Source organism: Telopea speciosissima, chromosome 7 (genome assembly GCF_018873765.1).
Source record: "Telopea speciosissima isolate NSW1024214 ecotype Mountain lineage chromosome 7, Tspe_v1, whole genome shotgun sequence".
Classification (NCBI taxonomy): domain Eukaryota; kingdom Viridiplantae; phylum Streptophyta; class Magnoliopsida; order Proteales; family Proteaceae; genus Telopea; species Telopea speciosissima.
Window position 1 is genome coordinate 39,101,584 of NC_057922.1, and position 14,484 is coordinate 39,116,067.

Here is a 14,484-nt window from a genome sequence, read left to right on the forward strand (position 1 = left end):
AGCAGATATAGGTCTAGTAAAATGTAAAAGCTAAAAGCTCAAGTGCTTTGAGAATCGAAGAGAAATTAAGAATCGGTGAGAGGTTGAAGATATTGCGAGGATCTAGTACCCAATGGAGCAAAGGTTTGATTCCTATCTAGTTCTTTACCGACTTTTATTTTTTTCTTTTAATTCGTATTGGGTTTTGGAGGTGATGAGAATAGTCTCCCCTTTCTTTGATTTTATTACTTTAGGTTGATTTGGTTACCATGCTAGAGAAGGCCATTAGTTATGTCAATTTTCTTCAATTGCAAGTGAAGGTGATTACTTAACTCAATTATTCAATCAAAAAATTCTCTCTAACCTTAAAGAGTGTACATGAATATAATAAGAATTATGTTTGGTTCAGGTTTTGGCTATGGATGAATTTTGGCTGGCTGAAGGTGGAAAAGCTCCGGAGGTTTCTCAACTAAAGGATGCCATTGATGCAATTCTGTCATCAAATTAAGACAGAGATTGAAGCTCAAGCTCAAAATAAGAGACAAAGAGCAAACAGTTACAAGGAGTAGAATCAAGGCCAACTCTACAACAAAGAATCAGAACAATCAACTCCAGAAACTACCAGAAACCTAATAGAGTAAGAGCAGAGAAGACTTCTCCCTTTCTTCTTTCGAGTGCATTGTTAAATGTATTAAAGAAAATCATTATGTAAACATAACTTGTAAATGAGACCTCTTTAGATACCACCTAGAGCTAATGTCATAAAGCTAAATATTGATGGCAGGTCCTTGGATAACCTGGGTCCGTTCTTAAGGGAACTTAATCATAAAAAATTCAGGTAATATTTGAGTAGCAGATTCAACATCACTGAATTGATGTCTCTCTCTCTCTCTCTCTCATCCTCAGATGAGGTCATATTCTTTTGATCAAATAGTTTTTTATGTCAAATGACTTTTCATCCTTCAAGCTAACCTTGGCACAAAGCTAAGGTGACCAAACTTATAAGAAGAGATACCATTAAGTACATAAGAAAATACAAATTTCTTTTTGATGAGTACAGACTATAACATAAATAAAAAATAATAACTTGCATATCCTAAGAAATTATACTTATGTGTTAAGAGCAAAATAACCTTTCGGAGAAGTTTTATTGTAACATTTTGCAGCATCAACATAGCTTGAAGCAGCTTCATGCTTGCTTTCCACTGAAAAGAGGACTATTGATAGAGTCAAAAAGGAGCATCAAATAATAATTTAAGTGTTTAAACAACAATATGTACATCAATACGTTCAAATGACAATCAGCTATTTTGATGTAGGCAGATCCACCTTTATCCCTGAAAAACCAATTTATCGGAGGTATTAGCAAGCACATAATATGAACTTGTTGTATTTCCAATAAAAATTTAACAATTAGCTAATTCAATTAATTTCAGAAGAAAAAAGAATTGATTGTTGGATATTTCAAATCAATGTTATTAAAATACGTTGGCAACCCTAGGCAACGAGACCATCTCATCAAATAGGCCTTTGCCGGAAATCCGAGGCTTGCATCTAGCTCAACCTCACCTAAGCTGTTCACACCTAGACCTCCATGTACCACCTAGTTGCCTAGGCGACACACGGTGTTACCTCGGAACGCTTCAAGCATAATGAAAGAAAGGTGATAACATTTTCAAAACTTTCACATCATTAGTAAGGTGAGAATGAGATTCGATCATCAATTAAATAAATCATGCACTCATTGTTTAATAGTTATCACATCCAGGGCTCACCCACTTCCGGCTGTTCGAGCAATTCCATCCTACCAGGGCCATATGGCCATATCCAATGTAATCTTTATTTCTCATTGTTCTAGTCTTTTTCCTCACGAACTTCTATAATTGTGTAGTAGTACATTATGGATCAAGTATAAGGTGATGAAGAAAAGGGAAATGGAAAGAGGGTTCTTGAGAAAAGGAAGGGGGAGATAAAAGGTGATGCAATGGAAAGAGGGTTCTTGAGAAAAGGAAGGAGAAGAAAAAGGGATGGAGAAAAGGGAAAAGAATAAGAGGATTGTCTTGAGGTTAGGTGAGTATCCTGGACCCACTTCTCATTAATGGCCGACTATGGAAATTTCTATCTGTTCTCATAACACCCACAAGGCCACAACATGGAACCTTCTCTCTCTCTCCATGAACCAAATAAAATCCTTCCTCTTTTACCTAAAAAGAGTTGGGGAGGATGACAAAACCATAAAAACAAGTAGAAAGCAATAAATTTTGATAGAGAGCGAGTTATATACGTCCCATTAAATTTCTGCCAAAGCTGGTGCCAAATGCTATCTAATTCTCTCAAACGCATCTTTAGAAATGCCAAAGGGATCGACAACGGCCCCCAACCTAGTGAGCAATTGGTAACCAACGTCCACCCTCGATCACCCCCTTTCCCCTGTGCAGTCTTACTCTAGATGAGTCTTACGTTGATCTAAAAAAGTCTATTACTTTTAGGAGTTTCGAGTTTTTAAAAGTTTTTTTCCTTTAAGAAAGAGAGAGTAGTTAAGAGCCCTAGAATAGTGGGAAGTTCCTACTTTTCCTTTTTAATCAATTCGAATACCTCATGGACATCTTTATCGCCATTCTATTTTAAAGCTCGACCTTCACCATTGTGCTCCATTCCAAGGGTGCAGCCAATGGCCTTAAATCAAGGAGGAAGCAAAGCAACCAAGAGCAAACAGGTTAGAAGGCGGTTTAAATTTGAATTTGAAGTCGGGTCCCAAGGCGAGGTAAAAGGCAGAGCGGATATGTGGATCGAGAATTCAATTGAGCAACCCAGGTGACCGTCTCATGGTTGATAAACGAATGCAGACCAAGATGAAAATATAAGACTCAGAAATGTGGGATCTAAGAAGGTCCACCTCACCATCCAAAAAACATAACAAGATTGACACACAAGAGGTTACGTAATGTCCATATTTTCTAATTCTTGCTGCCTATATTACTTGTATATCTCTTATTCCAAGTTGTTGGAGTTTTCTAAAGTGTTCTCTTGATCTTAGTGCATAATTTTGAATACAACTGTTTTAGCAAATTCCTAGTTTTACATTTTATAGACGCCATGATTCCCATGACCCATAATTCATGTATGATGTTCTTACAGTCAACTTTCCATGAAATGTTTAACCAAATATCAAGAGAAATCATTGAATTTTTGCTTGGATATGTGTTTCTAATATTCATGATTGAGTCTTGGAAACAAATACAGAAGTAATCATTGTTTTGATTTTTAATTTGTTTTCCAAATATCTTCTAATTTAACCTTCTCAATGAGGGTCCACTTATTGATTCATTTACTTACTGATCTAATTGTTTATTTTCAGGTAAATCAGAAGTTTATTTACCATTTGAGTCTGCACTTTCCCTTCTTTAGAATGATGTTTTAAAGAAGAAAATGAAAGAAGAAGAGTAGAATGGGAAGAAGAAGTTGAAGGAGACAAAATATAAGAAGCATTGCAGAAGAGATGGAGAGTGGGAGCTGCTGCCCTGTTGCAACAGGGCTGGAGGTCATGTGAAACCATATGAGATGGTGAAAGGGTGAACAGTTGGTGGATCCACTGATGAGTGTTGTGAAACCATATCAGCCGGGTTCAAGAGATGTCCAACAATGTTAGGTCGCTCACACTATCAATCAATCGGCCAAGAAGATTGATAACTCTTTCACTTAATAGCCACGAAGATGATGAGGAAGCAGGTGAGGATGACAAAGCTGATGAAGTGGATGACAAGCAATCTGTACTAAAACTCTTCTTCATGACAAGTGAAGAAGAAGGAATCTCAAGTTGAACACCAAAAAGCCTCAGACCTCCAACAACACTTCCTGTGTAAATGGTGCAACTCCTTGAATTAATTATGTCCCATGTTCCCACAATGTGAACATTTCCTGCCCATTTTCACCCAGACAGAGAACTTCAAAAACCAACCACCGACACCCACACATACAAACCAGAGAATGAAAGATAATGAGATACTCTCACTAGTGACTACTACTTAGGTTTGGTTGTGGAATACAGGTATATATATATATGAATGTATTTGATGATGGAGGATGTAGCGTTTACTAAGAAGGAAAGTGTAGGAAGGATAATTGGATGGACATGGTTTTGTTGTTGGATATTTTCCATTGTGGGACTCCAAATCAAAAAGAAATACAACAGTTAAGGAGAGTCCGACCACCATCTTTGTGTGGGTCAAAAATTTTATTTTAAAAAAATCTATAAATAAAGAGTACCTATAGTTTGGAAGACATATTATAGTGTTTAGGTGGGGACCTAGTTAATTATTTATTTTCATCTACAAATGCATTTATCTGTTCATCCATTTGGTACAAATCCCATATTAATATATTTTTGTTGTTGGGTTTTGGGAATGAGATTCACAAATTCCTAGTGCTAATGTATGATCTAAATTAAAGCTTTTGTATGATGATCCAATCCCTCTCTTGGCATGATATTTTCTGTTTTGCTCCAATGAGTCTCACGGCTTTAAAACGTGTCATATCCAATAAATTAAGGAGGTTACTCTTTATCTCTTCCTAACTCGTTGTAAGACTACATATAGTCCCAACAACCTACTCAAGTGGTGCAACCCACCTGCACCTCATGAGCCTACTCATGGAACATTCCAAATGGATAATTCCATATGGAACAGAACAGTAGGGTGAATTAATACAACATAAGAAAGAAAGGGGTGGGAGAGTGTGAGTGTGTGAGTGTGTGTACGGGCAGCAAGAGGTGGGTGAGTTAGCCATAGCGAATGATCCATGAATTAAAAAAAATTTCTCAATATGTAAGGAACAAGGGAGAGTTTAAAGGACTTGGAATATTGAACTCTGGTTTGGAGATCCATGTACCTCTCATTTGGAAGCTTGTGACAAAGACATAAAATCCTGAAATGATTTCATATGTGCCCCAAATTCAGCCAGCATTTGTTCCTGCTTAGCCAACCTTGCATCTGTTCAGTTGCTCTCTCTTTCCACTTGAGATATTTCCTCTCTCCTGTTGAGAGACAATCTCTTTCAAGCTGATCATTTTGCTTTCTTAGTGTCTGTCTGAGATGCATTATGTTGGGTGCGCATTGCCTCTTTGCCCCACATCTTTGTTGGGGTTACTCGGCACCCATCAAGCGGACTCTCGCATGAGAATCTGTCAGTGACACCTTTGAAGATTTCTTCCGGACTTGGGTTTTGTTGATCTTCTTCACTTCTCTTACTAAGCTCTATGTTTATCTTTGTTACGCAAGTTATAATGAACAAGAACACTTTAATTTAGGGAATATAGAAGAGGTCAACTGAAATAGCTAAGTTGGAATGCAAACCATTATCCTTTCTGATTCAGGGTCTATGAAATTTCCAGTCTTCGTCGATCTATGTGTCAAATCAAACATCTCAATACGAGAAGGAGATAAACGTTCTGGATGCTCATTTTCTTAAAAAAAAAAAAAGAATAGAAAGAAATATCAGAAATTGTTGGGACTAAGAGATAGCCAACTTCAATAAAAGAAATATTAATGTAAAACAAATCACTTACCTTCCTTTCACGTATGCAAAGGAAGTACTTCTGTCGTATGGCGCATTATTTGTTTGGCCTTAATATCTTTATTTCGCTGTGAAAGTTCCTACCAAGAATATTGCATTCAATTAAAACTACAAAGACAGTAAACGTAGTAAAAAGTATTTAAACTACATTCAGTTCTATAGAAAAGTATGTTTACCAAATGGTTATTGTCCCCCCACATCTTGAACATAGCTTCCCATTGTTCTTTAGACATACATTTCAGATCAATGTTTGCCATACGTTCTGAATCCGTCTCATACTTATTGAAATGTTCGGATTTCAGTAGAGATTTGTAATCCCTCCATCGAGCACAAAGTTTCTCTAGGATCCAACTCCGGTCTAGATTCCGGTATGTCAAATTTCTCCTAAAAGAAAATAAAAGAAGATATTAGTGATCATATTATTATTATGTAAGCCATACAAATTATGGATCTGATATTAATAATACCATGACTTTGGCGCATGCATCATCTTTGTACACTTGCGGCACTTTTCGCCAATCAGGGTACGTTAATGGTAACAAGTCGGTGTTTTTTGCTAACAACCCAATCCAAGTAGCTATTTTGGCTGTCCTTGTAGAGTTTGCTTGGCCATACTTGTTTACACCAATACAAATTTTTTCCCCACTAGGCATGTTTACAATGTCTTTTGCCATTGTTTTGCCCCTCTTGCCTCTTCCCCTACGAACTGTAAATGGCCCAACATAAGAAGAAATTAATCATCTGTAACAATAATACTTGACATCAAATTTAAAGAGTAACTTTACAATTGACTAACCCGGAGTAGTAGCGCCACTATCCTCCTGGGTCCAATCCTCCGACCCAGGAGGCTGGGTCAAATCATCCTGACTCATGATTCTTCCCTGTTTCACTCCTGCAAAATCAATAAACTCAAATCATATATCAGATAAATTTTCTATATGACAATATCAATAGTGTAAACTATTGAAAGTAATTAATCCATAATTACATGACTTTTGGTGTGAAGTATACATTAATGTAAGCAACGGATATGACCCACTATCAAGTAAAAAAATCCGAAGTCTTTCTATGTCACTACAAGACTAAAAATCGATATAGAATTGGGAGATGATGATCCAATTGCTCAATCTATCTTTCCCTCATATAGAGAAATAAGACCTTTAAATATCTCTCTAATTTGATGTCTCTCTACTGTAAAATTGTGTGGTTGCATTTTTGAAGCTGAAACATAAAATGTTGTGGCGGAGTGTTATGGTGATGTATCTACACATTCTCGAGACAGTTTGTTCTCAATGAGCATGGTTTATAATTCAACTTTGTATTCATTTTCTTTGGATGATTTGATTCCTTGCATTCCATAAAAATAAACAAGTAATAGAAAAAATAGAAATAACGACTTATCCAAGTTGGAGAAAGAGGAACTTATGGTTGTGTTTATCAAATCAAAAAGAGAAGAAGCTTAATCTATGTCACTAAAAGACTAAAAATCGATATAGAATTTATTGGATATTGGACTTTGAATGTTAGTGAAGGAATAAAGAACGCATTGCATTTAAGTCAGTACATTTCCATTTATTTCTCAAAGGATATGCGACTTACTTGATTTTAATGTTCAATCAATTTGATATATCATCATCTAAACTTTCCATTGAATTGATCAATCCGATGGGGGTGTCAATTATAATACCTTCCACATCAGATCTTACCCAACTTAAGTGGCATCACCATTATCCCTGAATGTTCTACATATTGTCTATATTGTAATGTACTCTGTGTATATGTCGATCTAAATCATCACGATCCAGGATCCTGCTGTCCCATATCAAAAATATCCCTACTTTTAGGCCTCATGGTAACTTGCCATTCGGGCCTATGAGAATCTACAATGTAAAACACTTGCTCTGCTTGTGATGGAAGTACAAATGGTTCGGCAAGCTGATCTCGGCTACTATACAATAAATGGTTAAAATTGACAAGTACAAACCCCAACTCATCTTCCTCTACTCCCTTTCTGTTATCAACCCAATCACAATGAAATAATATTACTTTGAGATCCTCTGCATATTCCAATTCAACTACTTTTTTCAACAAACCATAATACGTGATAATTCCTTCAATAGGATGTCTATCTCTTGAACTGGAGTAATCTTAAATTGCCGTAATAAGGACCCGCTATTTTGAGTTTTCCTATGCTTCTCATGTGACTTACTACGAAACTTGATGCCATTATAGATGTATTCATTATAACTTCTCACATCCAAGTTAGGACCTCGAGCAAGCCATCGATATGATGAGGCACCTCCTCCCCATTCAGGCGTAGATGCAAGATCGATGACACAATATTAAGCCACATATAAGAAGATATAGGCTCTAACCTAGCTCCCAAACAATTGAAATGTGTTGCACTTACATGCTCATTGAACCAAGCTGGAAACTCCTTAGCATGTCTTGTCGAAATAAGATGTGGGCGAGATTTACGACCCATTAATCTTTGCAACTTCTCTTTGTGGAGCCTAGAAGTATGTACATAATTTTCTTAAGAACTATTACTTTCTCATAAACATATAAAATATAAAGTTCAATCAAATATAAATATATTGTAAATAGAACATTGATATGTAATACTTACTTTCGGTATTCATTTAATCCATCATAGTTCTTTAGCACGTACCGATGAGCCTGGTCCCTTTCTTGAATGTCTAGTCGTAATATCTCACACTTCCCTACAGGCCTACCTGTTCTTGAGAAAATAGAGATTGGATGTTCTAGTTCTGTTGAACCTGCATTTCTGATTGCTCTATTCGACCTTGTTTCCACACCTTCAAAGTATCTAGAGTAGAAAGTCAAACACTCATCCCCTATGTATCCTTCTGCTATTGATCCCTCTGGCCGACTAAGATTGCGCACGTAGTCCTTAAGTTGTTTAAGGAACCTAAACACAAATAAATTTATGACATTATTTAATGATCATAATATGAAACCTACACTAGTAGCTTCACTTTTTAAGCCAAAAATTTCAAACTAACCTCTCTATTGGATACATCCAACGGTATTGTACTGGACCAGCCAAGCTAGCTTCATGGGCTAAATGAATAATCAAGTGAACCATAATATCAAAGAATGAAGGTGGGAAAAGCTTTTCCATATTGCTAAGTGTTATGCCAACACTTTCACCAAGCCTCTTAAAGTCCTCCTCTTTCCCAACATTACTACACAAATCCCGAAAAAATGCACATAATTGTATTAATATAATGGTAACATTCTTAGGCAACACACCACGCAATGCTACCGGAAGAAGTTGTTGCATCATGATATGACAATCATGGCTCTTCATTCCTAATATGTTACGTTCTTGCACACACCGTGAGATATTCTGCAAAGGCCATCGGAACTTTTACACCCCTTAAAAGCGGAACAAAACAAATCTTTGTCGTATGTAGACATTGTGTAGCATCTTTGGAGGTATGAATATTTTATCCTTCCCTTCAATAAACTTTTGGTGAAGAACTGATCGTATTTCGATCTCTCTCAGATCTAAACGTGCCTTCACGTTATCCTTTGTCTTTTTTTTAAGATCCAACAATGTGCCAATGATACTATCACATACGTTCTTCTCAATATGCATCACGTCTAAATTGTGACGGATTAGATTAGATCTCCAGTATGGCAATTCAAAGAATATACTCTTCTTCTTCCAATTAAATGGAAGCTTTGGCTGTTTTAACTTCCTTCGCCTCTTCTTCTTCTTCCCATGCTTGTCAATAATATCTTTCCCAAATAAAGGAAACTGAACACCTTCCAGCTCCTCCAAAATATCGTAACCCGATAGTGGCTTTGGTTGTAGTTCATGTTCCTCATAGCCATCAAAGCTCTTTTTATCACGTCGAAATCTATGTCCTTGGGGAAGGAATCGACGATGACCTAAATAACAGTGTTTCCTCCCATATTTAAGCCAACGAGAAGTAGTATTCTTGTTGCAGCATGGACAAGCGAAAACACCTTTAGTACTCCAACCCGATAATACCGCATAAGCCGGGAAATCATTAATGGTCCATAACAAACATGCATTTAGCTTAAACTTCTCCTTCTTATATGCATCGTAAGTTACAACCCCAGTGTTCCATAATTCTTTCAACTCTTCTATCAATGGCTGTAAATATATATCTATATCATTGCCAGGTTGTCGTGGTCCAGGAATAAGCAAAGTAAGCCTGAGATACTCTGGCTTCATGCACATCCATGGTGGCAAATTGTAAGGCATCACAACAACAGGCCATATGCTATACTTTACACTCATTGACTTGAACGGGTTGAATCCATCACTAGCTAATCCAAGTCTGATATTACGAGGCTCCTCACTAAAAGTAGGATGCAACTTATCAAACTCTTTCCACGCTTGCCCATCAGCTGGGTGTCGTAACCTTTGATCGTTTGTACGACCCTCGTAGTGCCACCTCATGTTAAATGAGGTTTTAGACGACATGTATAACCTTTGCAACCTTGGGATCAATGGAAAATGGCGTAATGTCTTAGCGGGGATTTTCTTATCTACTGATGTATATCTTGAAGTACCACATTTGGAGCAAGTCGTGGCTTTCTCTTGTCCCTTCCAATACAACATACAATCATTTGGGCACGCATCAATCTTGTTGTAATTAAGCCCCAAGTCCTTGATGATCTTCTTTGTTTCGTACATATTTTTTGGTAAAGTATTCGGCTCGGGAAGTGCCTCTTGCAACAACTCTAACAGCATTGTGAATGCTTTGTCGGTCATTTTGCAAAGGCATTTTATGTGATATATACGAAGAATGAAGGACAGTCTGGTAAACTTCACGCATCCTGGATACAACTCCTTCTTTGCATCTTCCATCAATCGATCAAATTTATCGCCGACGGTACTCCCACCCTCTGTACACTCACCGGTGACACCATCCTCTATTTCTTCATTTGTATTTATTCCACGCATCTCATTTAACATAGTATGTGTAACATCATATGTTTCACCTTCCTCATGTACCCTTTGTGTTAACATGGTGAATTGTATGTGAAGATGAACCTTCCCCATGGTAACTCCATTTCGTATAATTCCATACGATTCCATCAACTATCAAATGTTCTAACACTGTATCTCTAGTCATGCGTAGTTGATTTACGCAATTTACACATGGGCATAGTATCCGATTTCCCTCTTTGCAATACTAGAAAATGCATACTCTATGAATTTGTTGACTTCTAATTTATATTGTGAAGACAATCGGAAATTTGGATCCCTTGACTTTCAATCCAACTCCGGGCATGGTTTATCGGTGGTCCGCAATCAAACTTGAGATAAGAAAACCAAAAACAAAGACTTAGATCGAAATCAATAGCTTTTTGTAGGTTTAAAACAGATCTAAGATGAGGATAAGAACCAAGGTACCACAGAATAGAAATAAAAAGGTAAAGTAAGGCTGGAAACCGATTAGCGGAAAAGTATGATTTTTTTGGATGAATGAAAAGTATGAAATTAAAGCAAGTAGAATCAAGATAAAAGGGAGAATTAACTTGTGCAATGTAGAGAAAATTTAAAGAAAACTAACCTGATCTACTTGAGCAACGGAGAAAAAAGGATGAAGGCTATGAAGCAGGAATCCCACCGATCCTATCGAGCTGTCATGGGGTTAGGTGACCCAAGGCGGTGGAGAGGGCCAAAGTTGAAGGTGACACCAAGTAGGCGAACAAGGTACCCGCCTAGGCGACCAAAGCGCTGGACACCTAGGCTATGCCTTCACAACTATGGATCCTATGCCAAATCCATAGCGAGAACTATTGTCTTTGTTACATGTTACTTCATTCGAGATATATTAGCGTTGACCACCTTAATTAATCAGCCTTTTATTAGCAAGGACCTAGCTTGATGGTTGAACCAAAGCTCTTCACAATGGCTCATTTATGTTGGATAATAATTTGGTAATTAAGATTGTCTCTATTATTCGAAAAATAGATCTCTTATTGATCTAGTAAATAGGTTAATAATAGTAAGGGCCACATCTACTAGGACTGCAACTATATTTTGGACATCATCGTGAAACCAAGCTTATTAGCCTTTTCCGGTGACAGCAAAATCTTGTGTGAGCATCTGAATAAGATATCCATGAAAGGCAAATTAGCTAGATCTTCCATCTTGGTTTGTCTCAGACCTTCCTTCTTCACAGTCTCTTCCCATATACTTCCCTTATCAGTCATGAATTCCGAAAACCGTAAATCCGATGAAAACATTTCTTCTTCAATCAATTTCACTCCAAATTTTATTCCAAATGCAGGCCAGATATCCTTCCAAGTGAAGCTTGGACCATTCGTGACATTAAATGCTTGACCTTTAGTAGATGAGATATTTTCATTTGTTTATGCCCAAATATGTTGTTCGGCAACAAGCCGTGCATCTGCACCACCAATATAAACTTCTTCCCAACACTCTTTTGAACCTCCAAATAAGAAGGGAAGGTTAAGATATTTACATATTGAAGCATAGACACAAAGCCCACCTATGAAGTTATAATAAGTTCTATTACAAATCCCAATAAGCAATCTGTGTACGTGAAGCTGACCAAGCCACCTTCCCTTCTAGTTTCTCCATCAACAAATCCTCAAGAATGTAGTTGAAGATGTGACCTTCATCAACTCTTGGGCTATCTTCATAGTAAAGAATTGGTTTACTATTAGAAGGGCTAGGGCTAGTAAGAGAGAGATAGTGCTTACCTCTAGTTTGAAGAGAGACATGTTTTAATGCTTTGGCTTTAGGGAGAATAGCATTCAAAGCATTGGACATCATAGCTTTGTTCATTCACAACACTCGGGGAATCCAATGGGTATTGGCTTGCCCAAGTGATCCAATACACATGAGTTACATCTTCAAGCAAAGAGACCTTCTCGTAGTTTGAATTGGGTCTAAGAGGTCACATGAGATGGGCGATAGTTAGAACTTGGAATTTGGAGTTTACCGAGCTTTACGAGCTATGCCATACAACTTCCATCCAACTCTAATTCTCTCAAACACATCCTTAGAAATGGCAAAAGGGATCGACAAAGAGGCCCCCACCTAGAATCGATTTTTAGAATAGAAACATTGCCATCTGAGCCTTATTGGCTTCGTTTCTAATTCTGTGCAGCTACTTTCTATTTGCTATACTAATTTGTTCCTTAAGTGATATTTTAAGGCTTGCTATTTTTTAGTTAAGTTGCTTTGTTTGCTACTTGATTCTAACCTTATATTTCTAATTTTAGTCATCACAACCTCTTGATTTTTCCCAATCTAAGCTGTCGGATTCACTTTAATTTTAGCAACCCATTCCTCACACATAATATGCGTTGTGATGAGAGTTGCAAGCAGATCTTCTTGATATTGCTCTTTTGGAGGGTTATTGGAGACTGCTTTGTTCTAGACCATAGCAGGCTATTGGTTCCATGACTTTGGGTGCATTTCTCAAAATTTTTTGACACGATTCTTATGGACTTGATTCTGGTCCTTCGGTAATGTTGACTATGCAAATTTCAGGTAACATTTGAAACAAATTATTGGTATTTGTAAGTAATTGGAAGACGATTTTTCCCCCTCTTGTAAGTATTCTTATTCTTCTCTTTCTTTTCTCTTTTTTATTTGTGGCTAGTCATTCTGCACCACCATATCCTAGGTCTTGAACCAAACCAACCCTGTCACCACTAAATTACAAACAAAAACTCATCACGCCCCAATCCATCTCAATATAGGGTGTGGTGAGGCAAAGCGGATCCTATAAAACCCCAACCATACATGAAGTACTAAATGTTTCTAATTTATATCAATTTTGAAATCCGAAAGAAATAATAGTTACTACATTCAATAAGACTACATGAGTCTAATGAGACAACATGCATAGTTGGTATAACAAGGTAGACAAATTACATAGCCGTTTTGTTAGGAAGCAATTAAGAGGTTCTTGAGAAAACATTCTAAAAGGAGATATACATGAAATAAACATACTATGGTATCCGTCGTTGAAAATTATATTTGGCTCACGGAACATATTTCTTACCGTCGCAAAAATCATATTTCTTGTAGTGATGCTTAATCCCTACAAGCTGTTCGTTAACCCTCTTGGAGTTGTGTTCTTTGATATATTGTGAGTTCGACCTTTTCTTGGAGTTCTATTGCTAAAACTTCTCCTTCCTTATATTTCTCAATCTGCATGGATCTTTGAGATATTTGGATACTTCCTCCACCGCTAGTATTCTTCCATTGACCAGTTGAACCACATCCACTAGTTAGTTCTATTGAAAATTAGTCGAGTTACTAATTCGAACTTACTTACTAATTTCAGAACTATGTCTATATTTCCTAATTTAACCATTGGATCTCAATCACACTTAAAGGAGTTATTCATCCATCTTAGAGGCACTGTTGGCCTTGTTCCCCACCCCATCGAGTTCGATTTATCGGATATCAATAGTTTCAATTACGGTCTGTGGTCCTACCTTGTGGGTGATTACGTACTTTGTTGTTTTTGAACCTAGAGTAAAAAGAATTATATTAAATAAATGAACCTGGAGATTTGACTTGTTTGGAGTTTTTATGAGTGAAGGAAGAGAGGAGATTTTGTGACTTGTTCACGAGAGAAAAATTCTGCACTTTTCTATGGAGTTTTAGGTGGACTAGGGCAGTTTGGTATTATCGTAAGATTACGGATCATATTAGAGATTGCACCTCCTATGGCGGTGATCGAGATATATATGATTAATACAAACTATATTTATATATTATTGTCCATTAATTGAATGCTTGTTACTTTGATCTCTATCTGCGGGTAAAACATATAAGATTGTACTACAATGATTTGAGTTTCTTTATTAGAGATCGGAAATAGTGAACCCTTGGCTCATTTACTACTAAGTAACTAGCCTTCAAGCATCAATGATGTT

The 14,484-nt window shown here is 37.0% G+C and overlaps 2 protein-coding genes and 1 pseudogene across 2 annotated transcripts; all 3 read right to left on the reverse strand.

Moving 5' to 3' along the window:
• Positions 1-8,172: 8,172 nt before the first annotated feature.
• Positions 8,173-8,745, reverse strand: LOC122667127. The gene is made up of 2 exons (XM_043863327.1): positions 8,577-8,745; positions 8,173-8,482 (listed from the first exon to the last, which is right to left on the reverse strand). Exons 1-2 carry the CDS (start codon positions 8,693-8,695, stop codon positions 8,176-8,178), a joined length of 426 nt encoding a protein of 141 aa, XP_043719262.1. The 5' UTR covers positions 8,696-8,745; the 3' UTR covers positions 8,173-8,175.
• A 208-nt stretch (positions 8,746-8,953) lies between these two features.
• LOC122668541 lies at positions 8,954-10,615 on the reverse strand. Its single transcript, XM_043865091.1, has one exon. The coding sequence runs from the start codon at positions 10,613-10,615 to the stop codon at positions 8,954-8,956; it is 1,662 nt and encodes a 553-aa protein (XP_043721026.1).
• Positions 10,616-11,595: 980 nt separating this feature from the next.
• On the reverse strand, positions 11,596-12,490 carry LOC122668542 (annotated as a pseudogene).
• Between the last annotated feature and the right edge of the window lie 1,994 nt (positions 12,491-14,484).

What these genes read in the sequence shown, in the direction of transcription:
- LOC122668541 (XM_043865091.1), bottom strand. Translation starts at nt 10,615, where the DNA reads ATGGGGAAGGTTCATCTTCACATACAATTCACCATGTTAACACAAAGG.
- LOC122667127 (XM_043863327.1), bottom strand. Translation starts at nt 8,695, where the DNA reads ATGGAAAAGCTTTTCCCACCTTCATTCTTTGATATTATGGTTCACTTG. An exon ending in TGGATGTATCCAATAGAGAG is followed by an intron (nt 8,483 to 8,576) that starts GTTAGTTTGAAA and finishes ATTTGTGTTTAG; the next exon opens with GTTCCTTAAACAACTTAAGG.